This window comes from Papio anubis, chromosome 2 (assembly GCF_008728515.1).
Source record: "Papio anubis isolate 15944 chromosome 2, Panubis1.0, whole genome shotgun sequence".
Lineage (NCBI taxonomy): Eukaryota > Metazoa > Chordata > Mammalia > Primates > Cercopithecidae > Papio > Papio anubis.
In genome coordinates, this window is record NC_044977.1 from 44,466,784 (window position 1) to 44,478,949 (window position 12,166).

General features: G+C 43.2%; 1 protein-coding gene across 21 annotated transcripts in view; it reads left to right on the forward strand.

Moving 5' to 3' along the window:
- KALRN (kalirin RhoGEF kinase) overlaps positions 1-12,166 on the forward strand; it is a 690,448-nt gene that overhangs the window by 610,252 nt on the left and 68,030 nt on the right. For all 21 annotated transcript variants that reach the window (XM_031662269.1, XM_031662306.1, XM_031662320.1 and 18 more), the window contains one exon: positions 9,741-9,871. In XM_031662269.1, coding sequence (XP_031518129.1) covers positions 9,741-9,871 — 131 coding nt within the window. The remainder of the gene's footprint in view (positions 1-9,740; positions 9,872-12,166) is intronic.

A 12,166-nucleotide genomic window follows, 5' to 3' on the forward strand; every position in this document is an offset into this window, starting at 1 on the left:
GATTGGTTGGGTGAATGTTACAGAGTAATAGCTTAACAGTCTATACAATTTGGTTTTATTCCCCAAGTTTGAGAAACAAGGCCTTGAGAATCTAGTGTATCTCTAAACTGAAGTCCTGGAGCCCCAGAATTCTACCATCTTCCTGGCATGAAAGATCGAGACTCTAGAAAGAAAGTCCCTAGGCCGGGTGTGGTGGCTCACACTTGTAATCCTAGCACTTTAGGAGGCTGAGGCAGGCAGATTGCCTGAGCTCAGGAATTCAAGACCAGCCTAGGCAACATGGTGAAACCCCATCTCTAGTAAAATACAAAAGAAATTAGCTGGGCAAGGTGGCATGCACCTGTAATCCCAGCTCCTCGGGAGGCTGAGGCATGAGAATCACTTGAACCCAGGAGGCAGAGGTTGCAGTGAGCCGAGATCGCGCCACTGCACTCCAGCCTGGGTGACAAAAGCAAGACTCTGTCTCTACAGAAAGGAAAAGGAAAGGAAAGGGAAGGGGAAGGGAAAGGGAAGGGGGAAGGAGGGTGGGTCAGGGAGGAAGGAAGGAGGGAGGGAGGAAGGGTGGGAAGGGGAAGGAAAGTGCTGAAAGGAAAAGTGTCTGGAAGGAAGGAAGGAAAAGAAGGAAAAGAAGGAAGGCCCGCCCCTCTCTAAGCTCATCATCGGGTGACACACCGGCATAGTTCACTGGGCTCATCATGGCCCCAGTGGACCCTGGCTAATAATCCTCTGCCCTTAGAGAAGAGACTGGCCAGGACTGAGCTCCTGTTTAGTCTACTTAGTGGTCTGGCACCCTGAGAATGTGCCCTACCTGCTTCAGCAAGACTTCCTGCTCTCTGGTTCTCCTACTTTGACAGCATTCATCTCCTCCTTGGGCCAGCCTTGTGGGTCATGGAAGAACATGGCTATGGCCAGGCTGTATTTGTGTGTGTGCTTTGGCCCCCTTTAGAAGAATTCACTTGTTTTGTCAATAGCCAGGTGGAGTTAGCAAAAGTTCAGAATCGATGGGAAAAAATAATGGCCTCACCATATCCATTGCAGAGGTGTGTGTTTCCAGGGACTGGGTTCTTCTAGCATTCTTTTGTGGAAGAGATTCCCGAGGTTCTTTTTTTTTTTTTAGACGGAGTTTCACTCTTATTTCTTGTTGCCCAGGCTGGAGTGCAATGGCGGCTCACTGCAACCTCTGCCTCCCGGGTTCAAGCTATTCTTCTGCCTCAGCCACCCAAGTAGCTGAGATTACAGGCATGCGCCACCATGTCAGGCTGATTTTGTACTTTTAGTAGAGACAGGGTTTCTCCATGTTGGTCAGGCTGGTCTCAAACTCTCAACCTCAGGTGATCTGTCCGCCTCGGCCTCCCAAAGTGCTGGGATTACAGGCATGAGCCACCACACCAGGCCAATTCCTGAGGTTCTTGTAAGAAGGTAAAAGTTTAGATTTCCACCAAATTTTTTGGTTTTTGTTTTTGTTTTGTGGAGGCAGGGTCTCACTATGTTGCTCAGGCTGGTCTCAAATTCCTGGCCTCAAGCAATTCTCCTGCACTGGCCTCCCAAAGTGCTGGGATTACAGGTGTGAGCCACCATGCCCAGCCTCCACAAAATTTTTTTAACCCACTTACAAACCTGAAATGTCACTGGCCTGGAAAATCCAGACTTCAGCTTTTCAACTATGTATTGTCCCTATACTCACCAACAGTTTGCCTCGGAATGACTTAGATCTAATGCTTTATGTCCAGAGAATATTATATAAGGTTTTTGTTGTTTTCGGTTTTTTTGAGACAGGGTCTCGCTCTGTCGCCCAGACTGGAGTGCAGTGGCTTGATTTCGGCTCACTGCAGCTTTGATCCCCCGGGCTCAAGCAATCCTTTCACCTCAACCTCCTGAGTCAGTGGGACTATGGGCTTATGCCGCCATGCCTGGCTGATGTTTTTTTTTTGAGACGAGTCTCGCCTGGCTGTCTAGGGCTGGAGGCAGTGGCCTGATCTCAGCTCTCACTGCAAGTCCACCCCGGGTTTACGCCATTCTCCTGCCTCAGTTTTCCCGAGTAGCTGGGACTACAGGCGCTCAGCCACCTCGCCCAGCTAGTTTTTCAGCTTTAGTAGAGACGGGTTTCACTCATGTTAGCCAGGATGGTCTTGATCTCCTGACCTTTGTGATCTGCCCAGTCTCTGCCTCCCAAAGTGCTGGGATTAAGCAGGCTTGAGCCACCGCGCCCGGCAATGATGTTTTAATTTTTTTATTTTTAGCAGAGACAAGGTCTTGCTTTGTTGCCCAGACTGGCATTGAACCTGAGCTCAAGCAATCTCCCACTTCAGCCTCCAAAAGTGCCGGCCACAACCATATGTTTTTTTTTTACATAAATTTTATTTTGTGTAGGCCAAGTGCCTGCCTGTAATCCCAGCACTTTGGGAGGCCGAGACGGGCGGATCACGAGGTCAGGAGATCGAGACCATCCTGGTTGACACGGGCAAACCCCCGTCTCTACTAAAAATACAAAAACTAGCCGGGCGAGGTGGGCGGCTTCAAACCCCAGCTACCGGGAGGCTGAGGCAGGAGAATGGCATGAACCCGGGAGGCTGGAGTTTGCAGTGAGCCAAGATCACGCCACTGCACTCCCAGCCTGGGCGTGCAGAGCCAGACTCTGTCTCAAAAAAAAAAAAAAAAAAAAAAAAAATTTTATTGTGTATATTTGAGGTTTACAACATGATGTTATGGGATACCCATAGATAGTAGAATGGTTACTGTAGTGAAGTAAATTAACATATCTGTCATGTCACACAGTTACTTTTTTGTGTATGTGTGACAAGAGTGGCTAAAATTTAGATTTTAATTAGTTAAAAAAATTTGGTGGAAATCTAAATTAGTACCTAAAGAGTAGCTAAATGTATGTATTTAACAGAAATTCCAAATACAATTTTATTAATGATAATCCTCATGTAGATTAGGTCTCTAGACCTGTTCATGCTACAGATTTGCTACTTTGTATCCTTTGACCTACATGCCCGTTTCCTAGTTGCCTTTTCCACCTTGCTGGTAACTACTGTTTTATTTTCTATCTGTATATATTTTTGTATATATTTTGACCTTTTTAAAAAATATTTCACATATAAATGAGATCATGCAATGTTTTTCTTTCTGTATCTGGCTTATTTCACTCAGCATAATGTCCTTCAGGTCCATCTGTGTTGTGGCAAATGGCAGGATCTCTTTTTTGTTTTTAATACTTTAAGTTCTGGGATACATGTGCAGAACATGCAGGTTTGTTACATACGTATACACATGTCATGGTGGTTTTCTGCACCCATTAACCCGTCATCTACATTAGGTATTTCTCCTAATGCTATTCCTCCCCTAACCTCCAAACCCCAGACAGGCCCCAGTCTGTGATGTTCCCCTCCCTGTGTCCATGTGTTCTCATTGTTCAACTCCCACTTATGAGTGAGAACATGCATTGTTTGGTTTTCTGTTCCTGTGTTAGTTTGCTGAGAATGACGGTTTCCAGCTTCATCCATGTCCCTGCAAAGGACAAGAACCCATCCTTTTGTATGACTGCATAGTATTCTATGGTGTATATGTGCCGTATTTTCTTTATCCAGTCAATCACTGATGGGCATTTGGGTTGGTTCCAAGTCTTTGTTATTGTGAACAGTGCTGCAATAAACATACATGTGCATGTGTCTTTATAATAGAATGATTTATAATCCTTTGGGTATATACCCAGTAATGGGATTGTTGGGTCAAATGGTATTCCTGGTTCTAGATCCTTGAGGAATCGCTACACTGTCTTCCACAATGTTTGAACTAATTTGCACTCCCACCAACAGCGTAAAACTGTTCCTATTTCTCCACATCCTCTCCAGCATCTGTTGTTTCCTCACTTTTTAATGATTGCCATTCTAACTGGTGTGAGATGGTATCTCATTGTGGTTTTGATTTGCATTTCTCTAATGACCAGTGATGATGAGCTTTTTTTCATGTTTGTTGGCCACATAAATGTCTTCTTTTGAGACATGTCTGTTCATATCCTTTACCCACTTTTTGATGGGGTTGTTTGTTTGTTTATTGTAAATTCGCTTGAGTTTTTTGTAGATTCTGGATATTAGCCCTTTGTTAGTTGGATAGATTGCAAAAATTTTCTCCCATTCTATAGACTGTTTACTCTGATGATAGTTTCTTTTGCTGTGCAGAAGCTCTTTAGTTTAATTAGATCCCATTTGTCAGTTTTGACTTTTGTTGCCATTGCTTTTGGTATTTCAATCATAAAGTTTTTGCCCATGCCGATGTCCTGAATGGTATTGCCTAGGTTTTCTTCTAGGGATTTTAGGTTTTAGGATTTAAAAATGTTTAAGTCTTTAATACATCTTGAGTTAATTTTTGTTTAAGGTGTAAGGAAGGGGCCCACTTTCAGTTTTCTGCATATGGCTAGCCAGTTTTCCCAACACCATTTATTAAATAGGAAATTCTTTCCCCATTGCTTGTTTTTTAAGGCTGAATAATATTTCTCTCTCTCTCTCTCTCTGTGTGTGTGTGTGTGTGTGTGTATCACAGATTCTTTAACCATTTGTCCATCAGTAACACTTAGGTGTTTCCATATCATGCTATTGTAAATAATACTGCAATGAACATGGGGGTGCAGATATTTTAAGAAAAGCTGACTTCATTACCTACCCAGAAGAGAAGTATATACCCAGAAGAGGGATTATTGGGTCATATGATAATTCCATTCTTAATTTATTTGGGAACCTCCATACTGTTTTCCACAATGTCTATACAAATCTACGTTCCCACCAACATGTACTAGGGTTCCCTTTTTTTCACACCATTTGTTATCTCTTATTTTTTATTTTTATTTTTTTTGCTGTCTCCCTGTCTGGAAATTGAACCCCGATATCTTATTTTTTTCATAATAGCCATCCTAACAGTTGTGATATGCAAATTTTTATCAAAGAGGAGCAACTAAGAGGTGATTGGTTGGTGTGGTAGGTGGTACTGGACCAGCCAGCTTACCCATTGTCTCATCACATGAGCTTTGATCCCTTCCCAAGAGTTACATAGCATATTTAATAAATTCTTGGAGTCCTCCTGTACACCAGGCTTTGAAATCAAGCATAGAATTTTCCTTATATGGAGCTCGCAGTCTCTAGGGTTAATGCTCAAAATCCTCTCCTCCCTGGACTGTTGGCAATCATTTCCTCTCAGATTTTAGTCTAACGTCTCTTGCTAGAGGGATCTTTCTTTTACTGTTTTGTGTGTGTGTGTGTGTGTGTGTTTTGAGACAGAGCCTTGCTGTGTCACCCAGTCTGGAGTGCAGTGGCGTGATCTCGGCTCACTGCAGCCTCCATCTCCCAGGTTCAAGTGATTTCTTGCCTCAGCCTCCTGAGTAGCTGGGACTACAGGCCTGTGCCACCACATCTGACTAGTTTTTGTATTTTTAGTAGAGATGGGGTTTCACCATGTTGGCCAAGCTGGTCTTGAACTCCTGACCTCAGGTTATCGGTCTGCCTCAGCCTCCCAAAGTGTTGGGATTACAGGCATGAGCCACTGCGCCCGGCCTCTTTTCCATTTTTTTTTTAAATTAATAGTTCTTTTCTGACTAATAAAAGAAATATATGCTTATTCAAAAAAATTTGGAAAAATGACAACAGTATAAATATAAATCATCATCTAGACATATTCAGTGTTGAAATTTTGATATATTTTCTTCTAGACCCTTTTAAAAATAGTATAATTAATCATAGAATACTTAAAGTTTAAGTTCTGTTTCTCTTTACTATCACATCAGAGACATTGTCCCAAATTATGAAAATATCTTTGGAGCATTAAGACTGACATTTCTAAGTCTTAAAACATGTTATTTCCCTGCTTACAACTGTCCCATCGTTGGTCTTAGAAGGTAAAGTTTCTACTTCTTTATTTTTAATTTAATTTTTATTTTTTATTTAGTAGAGATGGGGTCTCACTATGTTGCCCAGGCTCGATTCAAACTCCTGAGCTCAAATGATCCTCCCACCACAGCCTCCCAAACTGCTGGCATTACAGGCATGAGCCACCATTCCCAGCCAAGTCTCTACTTCTGAATGCCATGCAGACAAGTTTCCTTATGGTCTGATCCCTGCAAACTTCTCCAGGATTCTATTTTCACTCCTCACTCCCTCTTCCTTTAATACCTAGTCACCCAGACTCACAGAACACACAGTTATTTGCCAACCCCCTTCCCTCACACTCTGTACTCTGCCCACACCAGGCTACTTTCAGGTTCCCAGGCTGCCCCCATGTCATTCGCTCTTTCACCCTATATTCACAATGCTGCTCCTGCCTAGAATGTCCTCCCGTTGGCATATCCAGTGAAGCTCTCCTTATTTATCCGTTCTCAGTTCGAGCATTGCCTCTTTCATTAAGTCTTTCCTTTGCTTCTCCACCCCACCATAGAGCCACCTGCTCCTTTTGTTCATCCTCCATTGTACCCTGTCTCTCTACAAGAGACCCATTTTGGCTTAGATTATGGAGGCCAGGGAGCCTTGTCTTATTCATCCTCGTTTCTCCAACACTTTGCAAATATTTAGCATGTAGTAGATGTTCAATAAATATTTGCCTGAATTCAAATCAGTGGTTACAATACTATGTGATGAATGCCGTGCAGGGAGTGTGAAAAGAGTGTTTACAGGTGCACAGCGGAGGGGCAGGCTATGAGTATATGGTCTCAGATCCAGCGCCCAGGAAATGTGCTCATTTTAAATATGGGGATGACCTTCCTCCACACTTCATCACATATTTGAATCTATTTGCATTTCTATTCCCCATCCTTGGATCGACTATGGGAACATTTGTTGCTCTATCCCCATATACCTTTCCCTTTGTCCTCTGAGACTACTTGTGCCCGGAGCTCTAGGTGGGACAGAAGTCCTCACTGTGGCAGAAACCTGGCCACCACTGCCTTTTTTCTCCCAGGAGCAGAACAGACAATTTTAGGTCAGCTGTAGTTGCCCTTAGCTGGGGCTCAGTATCCCAGCTCTAGCATAGGTAGGTAGGTCTTCAGAGGCAATCACTCTTGAATTATTACAAGCATTAAAATCAAACTCATTGTTTTAGGCAGACTACCTAGCATATAGCTTTAGCCAAATTCTTTCTTTCTCTTGTCCTTCTCTATCACTGTTGCCATCCCAGCGAGTCCTCCCCTGGAGATAACTTGGGCTACTTTGCTCATAGAACAGGTCAGGTAGGAGGAGATGGAAGTATTTCCCCATTTGACAGAATGGACTCCTCAGATGTTCTTTGTTCTGTAGAAAGGTTGAGAGTGGACCACAAGAAGTTGGATGCTCCATGGGAGTGCCTGTGGGCAGAGATGTCACCCTGGGAAGGGGTAGGAGCACAGAGGATACCACTGAGCAGCAATTCACTAGAGGAAAACATTCATTTCTTCTAAGGGCAAAGGGATGGACCTGTGAATGAACTTCAGCAGTATCTAATGGTCAAGTGAGCCTATAAACCAGGGCTTGTTTCCCAGGCATTGCAGTCACCATGCTACCACTCAACAGGCTGCAGAATAAAGGCTGAAACAGGACAATGAGGAGAAGGAGAGGGAAAGTAAAAGGCATGTAATCAGATCAATCACCAGTTGGGCCCATCTGCCCAGGAGCCTGTCTCTAGTGATGGCACCAGGAGACATGTCATTGGAATGCCTGCCTGTGTGCTTGGTTGTCAAGCCTCAGCACCAGACACTCTCATTTCCTTAATGACAGGTTACAGATCCTGTATCTATAAATTGAGCTAAACCCTTCTTGACCTTTCCATATTTTAGCCTATACTGCTGCTCTGGATATAACAACTTCCATGGCCGATTACTTGTTCTGTGAATACCTTTATCTCAAGTTAAAAGAAATTCTCTCTCAAATTTGAAGACCCTGTCCTCTTAGTTTCCGTTTCTAGTGTTGGTAACAAATTCATGTTTAGCCCTTGGCACATTTTGTGTTTGAGGGTGGGGGGGATGGAAGAAGTTTGATATCTCTGCTGTGTTATGTTTTTCAGATTCAAATCTTTATATTCTCCATCTTTTTTATAAAATGGACCAACAGGAACCTCATTGCTTTTTTATTTATTTCTCTGGACCTTTCTTTTCTACCTCTGTTTAGCCTATGTTAAAATAGAGCAACTAAGAGCATTGTGACAAATACTCCAAGTGCAGCTCACTGAAGGCCAGGCTGAAGCCTTTACTTCCTACTACCTTTTTGGACTGCATTTTTAGAAATCTTTGTGACTTTAACCTTAGGGCTAATGTTTTCAAAAACTACTAAATGAAACTGTTTCTGTTAGCTGCAGTAGCTGGTTTAGACAGGCATCTTGTAAGGGCAGTTTAGGGCCAGGCACGGTGTCTCACACCTGTAATCCCAGCACTTTAAGAGGCTGAGGTGGGAGTATCACTTGAGCCCAGGAGTTCAAGACCATCCTGGGCAACGTAATGAGACCCCTGTCTCTACAGAAAAAAAAAAAAAAAGATTAGCTGGACGTGGTGGTACATGCCTGTCCCAGCTATTCGGGAGACTGAGGTGAGAGGATTGCTTGAGCTTGGGAGGTCGAGGCTGCAGGGAGCCGTGATTGCACCACTGCACTCCAGCCTCGGCAATAGAGTGAGACCCTGTCTCAAAAAGATAGATAGATGGATGGACAGATGGATGGATGGATGGATGGATGGACAGACGGACGGATGAACGGACAGACGGACGGACAGAGAGAGAGCGAGAGAGAGAGAGAGAGAGAGAGAGAGAGAGAGAGAGAGAGATAGATAGATAGATAGATAGATATTCTGGCTGGGTGCATTGGCTCATGCTTGTAATCCCAACACTTTGGGAGACTGAAGCGGGAGGATCACTTGAGCCCAGGAGTTCAAGACCAGCCTGGGCAACATAATGAGACCTTGTCTCTAAAATAATAATAATAATAATAATAATAAAGAATAGCCTTAGATTAGTCTCTCATTATTTGTTTTACAGTTGCCCAACTTGACCTTACTCTCCAGCCTTACTGTGTATCCACACTACTCCTGCCAATTTGCATAATGAAATGCTAAATGTCACTGTGTAATCCTTCTTCCAGGACACTTGTAAAAGTGTTAAGATTGATTCCATTTTGAGTATTTTTATTGTTAATAGTTCCATCCATGGGGACAGGGGAAAACCTCATCATCATAGGACATTTTTAACTTTTCAAAGGGGTTGTACAGCTATTATCTCTGCTTATTCCTTAGAAATCTGCAGAGAGGGAAGATTTAATTTGAAAACTGAGAAAAACTGAAGCATGGAACAATTTTAGCTATCTCACATAAATCATTCAGTGACTAGCAGATCTGGGATTCAAGTTTAGGTTCTTTTACCCTTAGTTCCCTCTATAGTACCACATTTGCCCTTTTCACTTGTTTTGTGTAACTGCATATTTGGTATAGAATTGCAATCATTATCATTACCTCTGGAGCTCTTACCTAGAGATAGTCACTTTGACAATTTCATTATGTCTGAGAAATTGGCAGCACATAGATGCCAAGTACATCTTGGTTGCCTGAGAAGGTGGCAGCTCTGGGCTCCCTGCTGCAGGAGGATAAAGTCTCTGGTCTCCTAATACTTCACTGTGGTTTGGTGAGAACAGCCTTGGCTACTGATTTTCCATGTTGTCTATGGCTAGGCAGGGAGGACACAGGGATTCCAAATGACTTTTCAAAGTACACTTTTCTAAGGCTGTTTTTTCTTTCTTTTCAGAGTCTAGAAGGAGGCTCATACCGGGGGAGCTTGAAAGACCCTGCGGGCTGCCTGAATGAGGGGATGGCCCCACCCACACCTCCTAGAAACCCAGAAGAAGAACAGAAAGCCAAGGCCCTGAGAGGCAGGATGTAAGTGGCTTCCCCAGATTTCTCCCTGTGGTGCACACGTGAGTGTGGTGGACAATGGGCAAAGGTTGGGGAGAATTCGAGAGGGGCTCCCCACGCTGTTTCCACTGACATCATTCATTCTAAGAGTCAGATCTGTGCAGCATAGCACTGATAAACATTGAGCCACTTCGGCACTGACTTGATTGAAGTTTAGGCTAAAGTATATTCTGTGAGATAGCAGCTATTACTGACAAACTGTGGTTATAGGTCTGTTAGAAATTTAAAACAAGGTGATAAAAGGAAAATGGTAAAGTTGAGGAAACTATGAGACTGTTACTGAGGGCCTGTAGAATCAGAGAATCTCTGACCGCGGCAGAAAGTCTGATAGTGGTCACCTAAGAAAACATTTCCCCAAATGTGGGAAAGTTATATGTAGAGGAAGGAGCTGTTGTACCACCAAGCAGGTCCCGTCTCTACTCCTTCTCCAAAGGTTTTAATTTTGCATCTGTTTCTGGGATTAGTTCCAAGAGAACTTCTTCTCCACTTTGAATAGTTAGTGGTAAAATAAAATTCATAGTGCAGAACAATCCCATGTTATGCAAGAGTTATCTACGTTGATATGAAGTCAATCTATTATTTGAGCTGATCAAGAATATACCAGATACCACTAGTACAAAAGCAGAACTCCTCCAAAACTTTCTTTTTTTTTTTTTTTTTTTTTTTTTGAGACAAGGTCTTGCTTGGTCACACAGACTAAAGTGCAGTGGCATGATCATAGATCACTGCAGCCTTGACCTCCTGGGCTCAAGGGATCCTCTCGCCTCAGCCTCCCAAGTAACTGGGACTACAGGTGTGCACCACCATACCTGGCTAATTATTTTATTTTCTGTAGAGATGGAGCCTCGCTTTGTTGCCCTGGCTGGTCTGGAACTCCTAGGTTCAAGTAATCCTCCTGCCTCAGCCTCCCAAAGTGCTGAGATTGCAGGCAGGATCCACCGCACTTGGCCAACTTTTGTTTTCTTGTTCAGGGTTTGGCTCTATGTTGGAAGCAGAGCTACTGATGAGTCTTAGACATAGCTCAGCATGTGAGAGATTATAAGCAGTAGCAAGAATTGGGGAGGCAGGTGTGAAAGGTCCCTCCCTGTTGTTAATTAGCCTGCCTCTCACTCTCAAATTCATCACTCCTTTAGCCTGGCCACAGACAGGAAAACTAGCAAAAATAAGTCAGACCAGGTCCTTCTGTTACCTGGAAATGTACAAAGTGTCTATTTATGAGTTTTTGTTTCCTAGGAAACAAAAGTGAGAACATCACAGTGAAGGCCTGGTGTGAAAGCAGGGCTATCATATCACTTCTTAGTGGAGATGAACAAGTGGCATGTAAATCCTGTAATTCCATATTTACCCACTCAGCTTTGTGAGTACTCAAGGGGAACCCGAAGAAATTGGTAAATGGGATAGAGGTTGAGAAATGCCATCCCCAAAGGGAAATTTCCTAGGACTTGCACAAAACTGAGTCTCCTTAGTTTCTCAGGTTATTACACAGGTGAGGCCGTGTTGGAGCTGATGTCTTAGTCCTTTGTCAAGCCAAAACAAAGCTTAAGTCAGGAAGGTGACCTCTGAGGTGGCAGGTGACCCTGGGCAAAGCCAGTCACTACTCTTAGCATATAGCTTGAACTGGCCTTTGAGCAGTCATTTAAGCCATTGTCCAGACACAATAGGCCACAAAAGTTTGCTGTCTTTTTTGCCCACTTCACTCATCTCTTCTCCCTCTTCTCATTCTTGCCAAAATCCACACCTCTTCACATCCTGAACTATCCTGGAAATACAACTGTTAGAGTATCTCATTCCTCTTACTATATCTCATCCTTGTTCTATCCTGCTGTACTTTATGGTCATGATGAAAGGGTGGTGTCGAGGTGTTTCACTGTTAACCATATGTGAGGCCAGAGGCTGAGGGCTGTAGAGAACCAAGACTCAATCCAGAAGATGGCAGCAGGGCATCAAAGGTTTAAATGAGAGCTCCACGGAGAAAAGATGAACACAAATAGTCATTTGTCCAGGAGAAGAAAAAAGTTGAGAATGGAGTTACTTGTCTTCAAGTTTTAGTCATTCATTCAACAAATACTGGTCTAACACCAGTTATGTACCATCAGTGGGATACATCACTGAATAAGACAAATAATAACAACAAAAGTCTTTGCTCTCATGGCAAGTTTAAATTCTAGTGGGAGAAATCAGACAATAAACAAAATAAATTATGTAGTATGTTGGAAACATGAAAAAGAAAAAAAAATAGAGCAGTGTAAGGGAGATCCA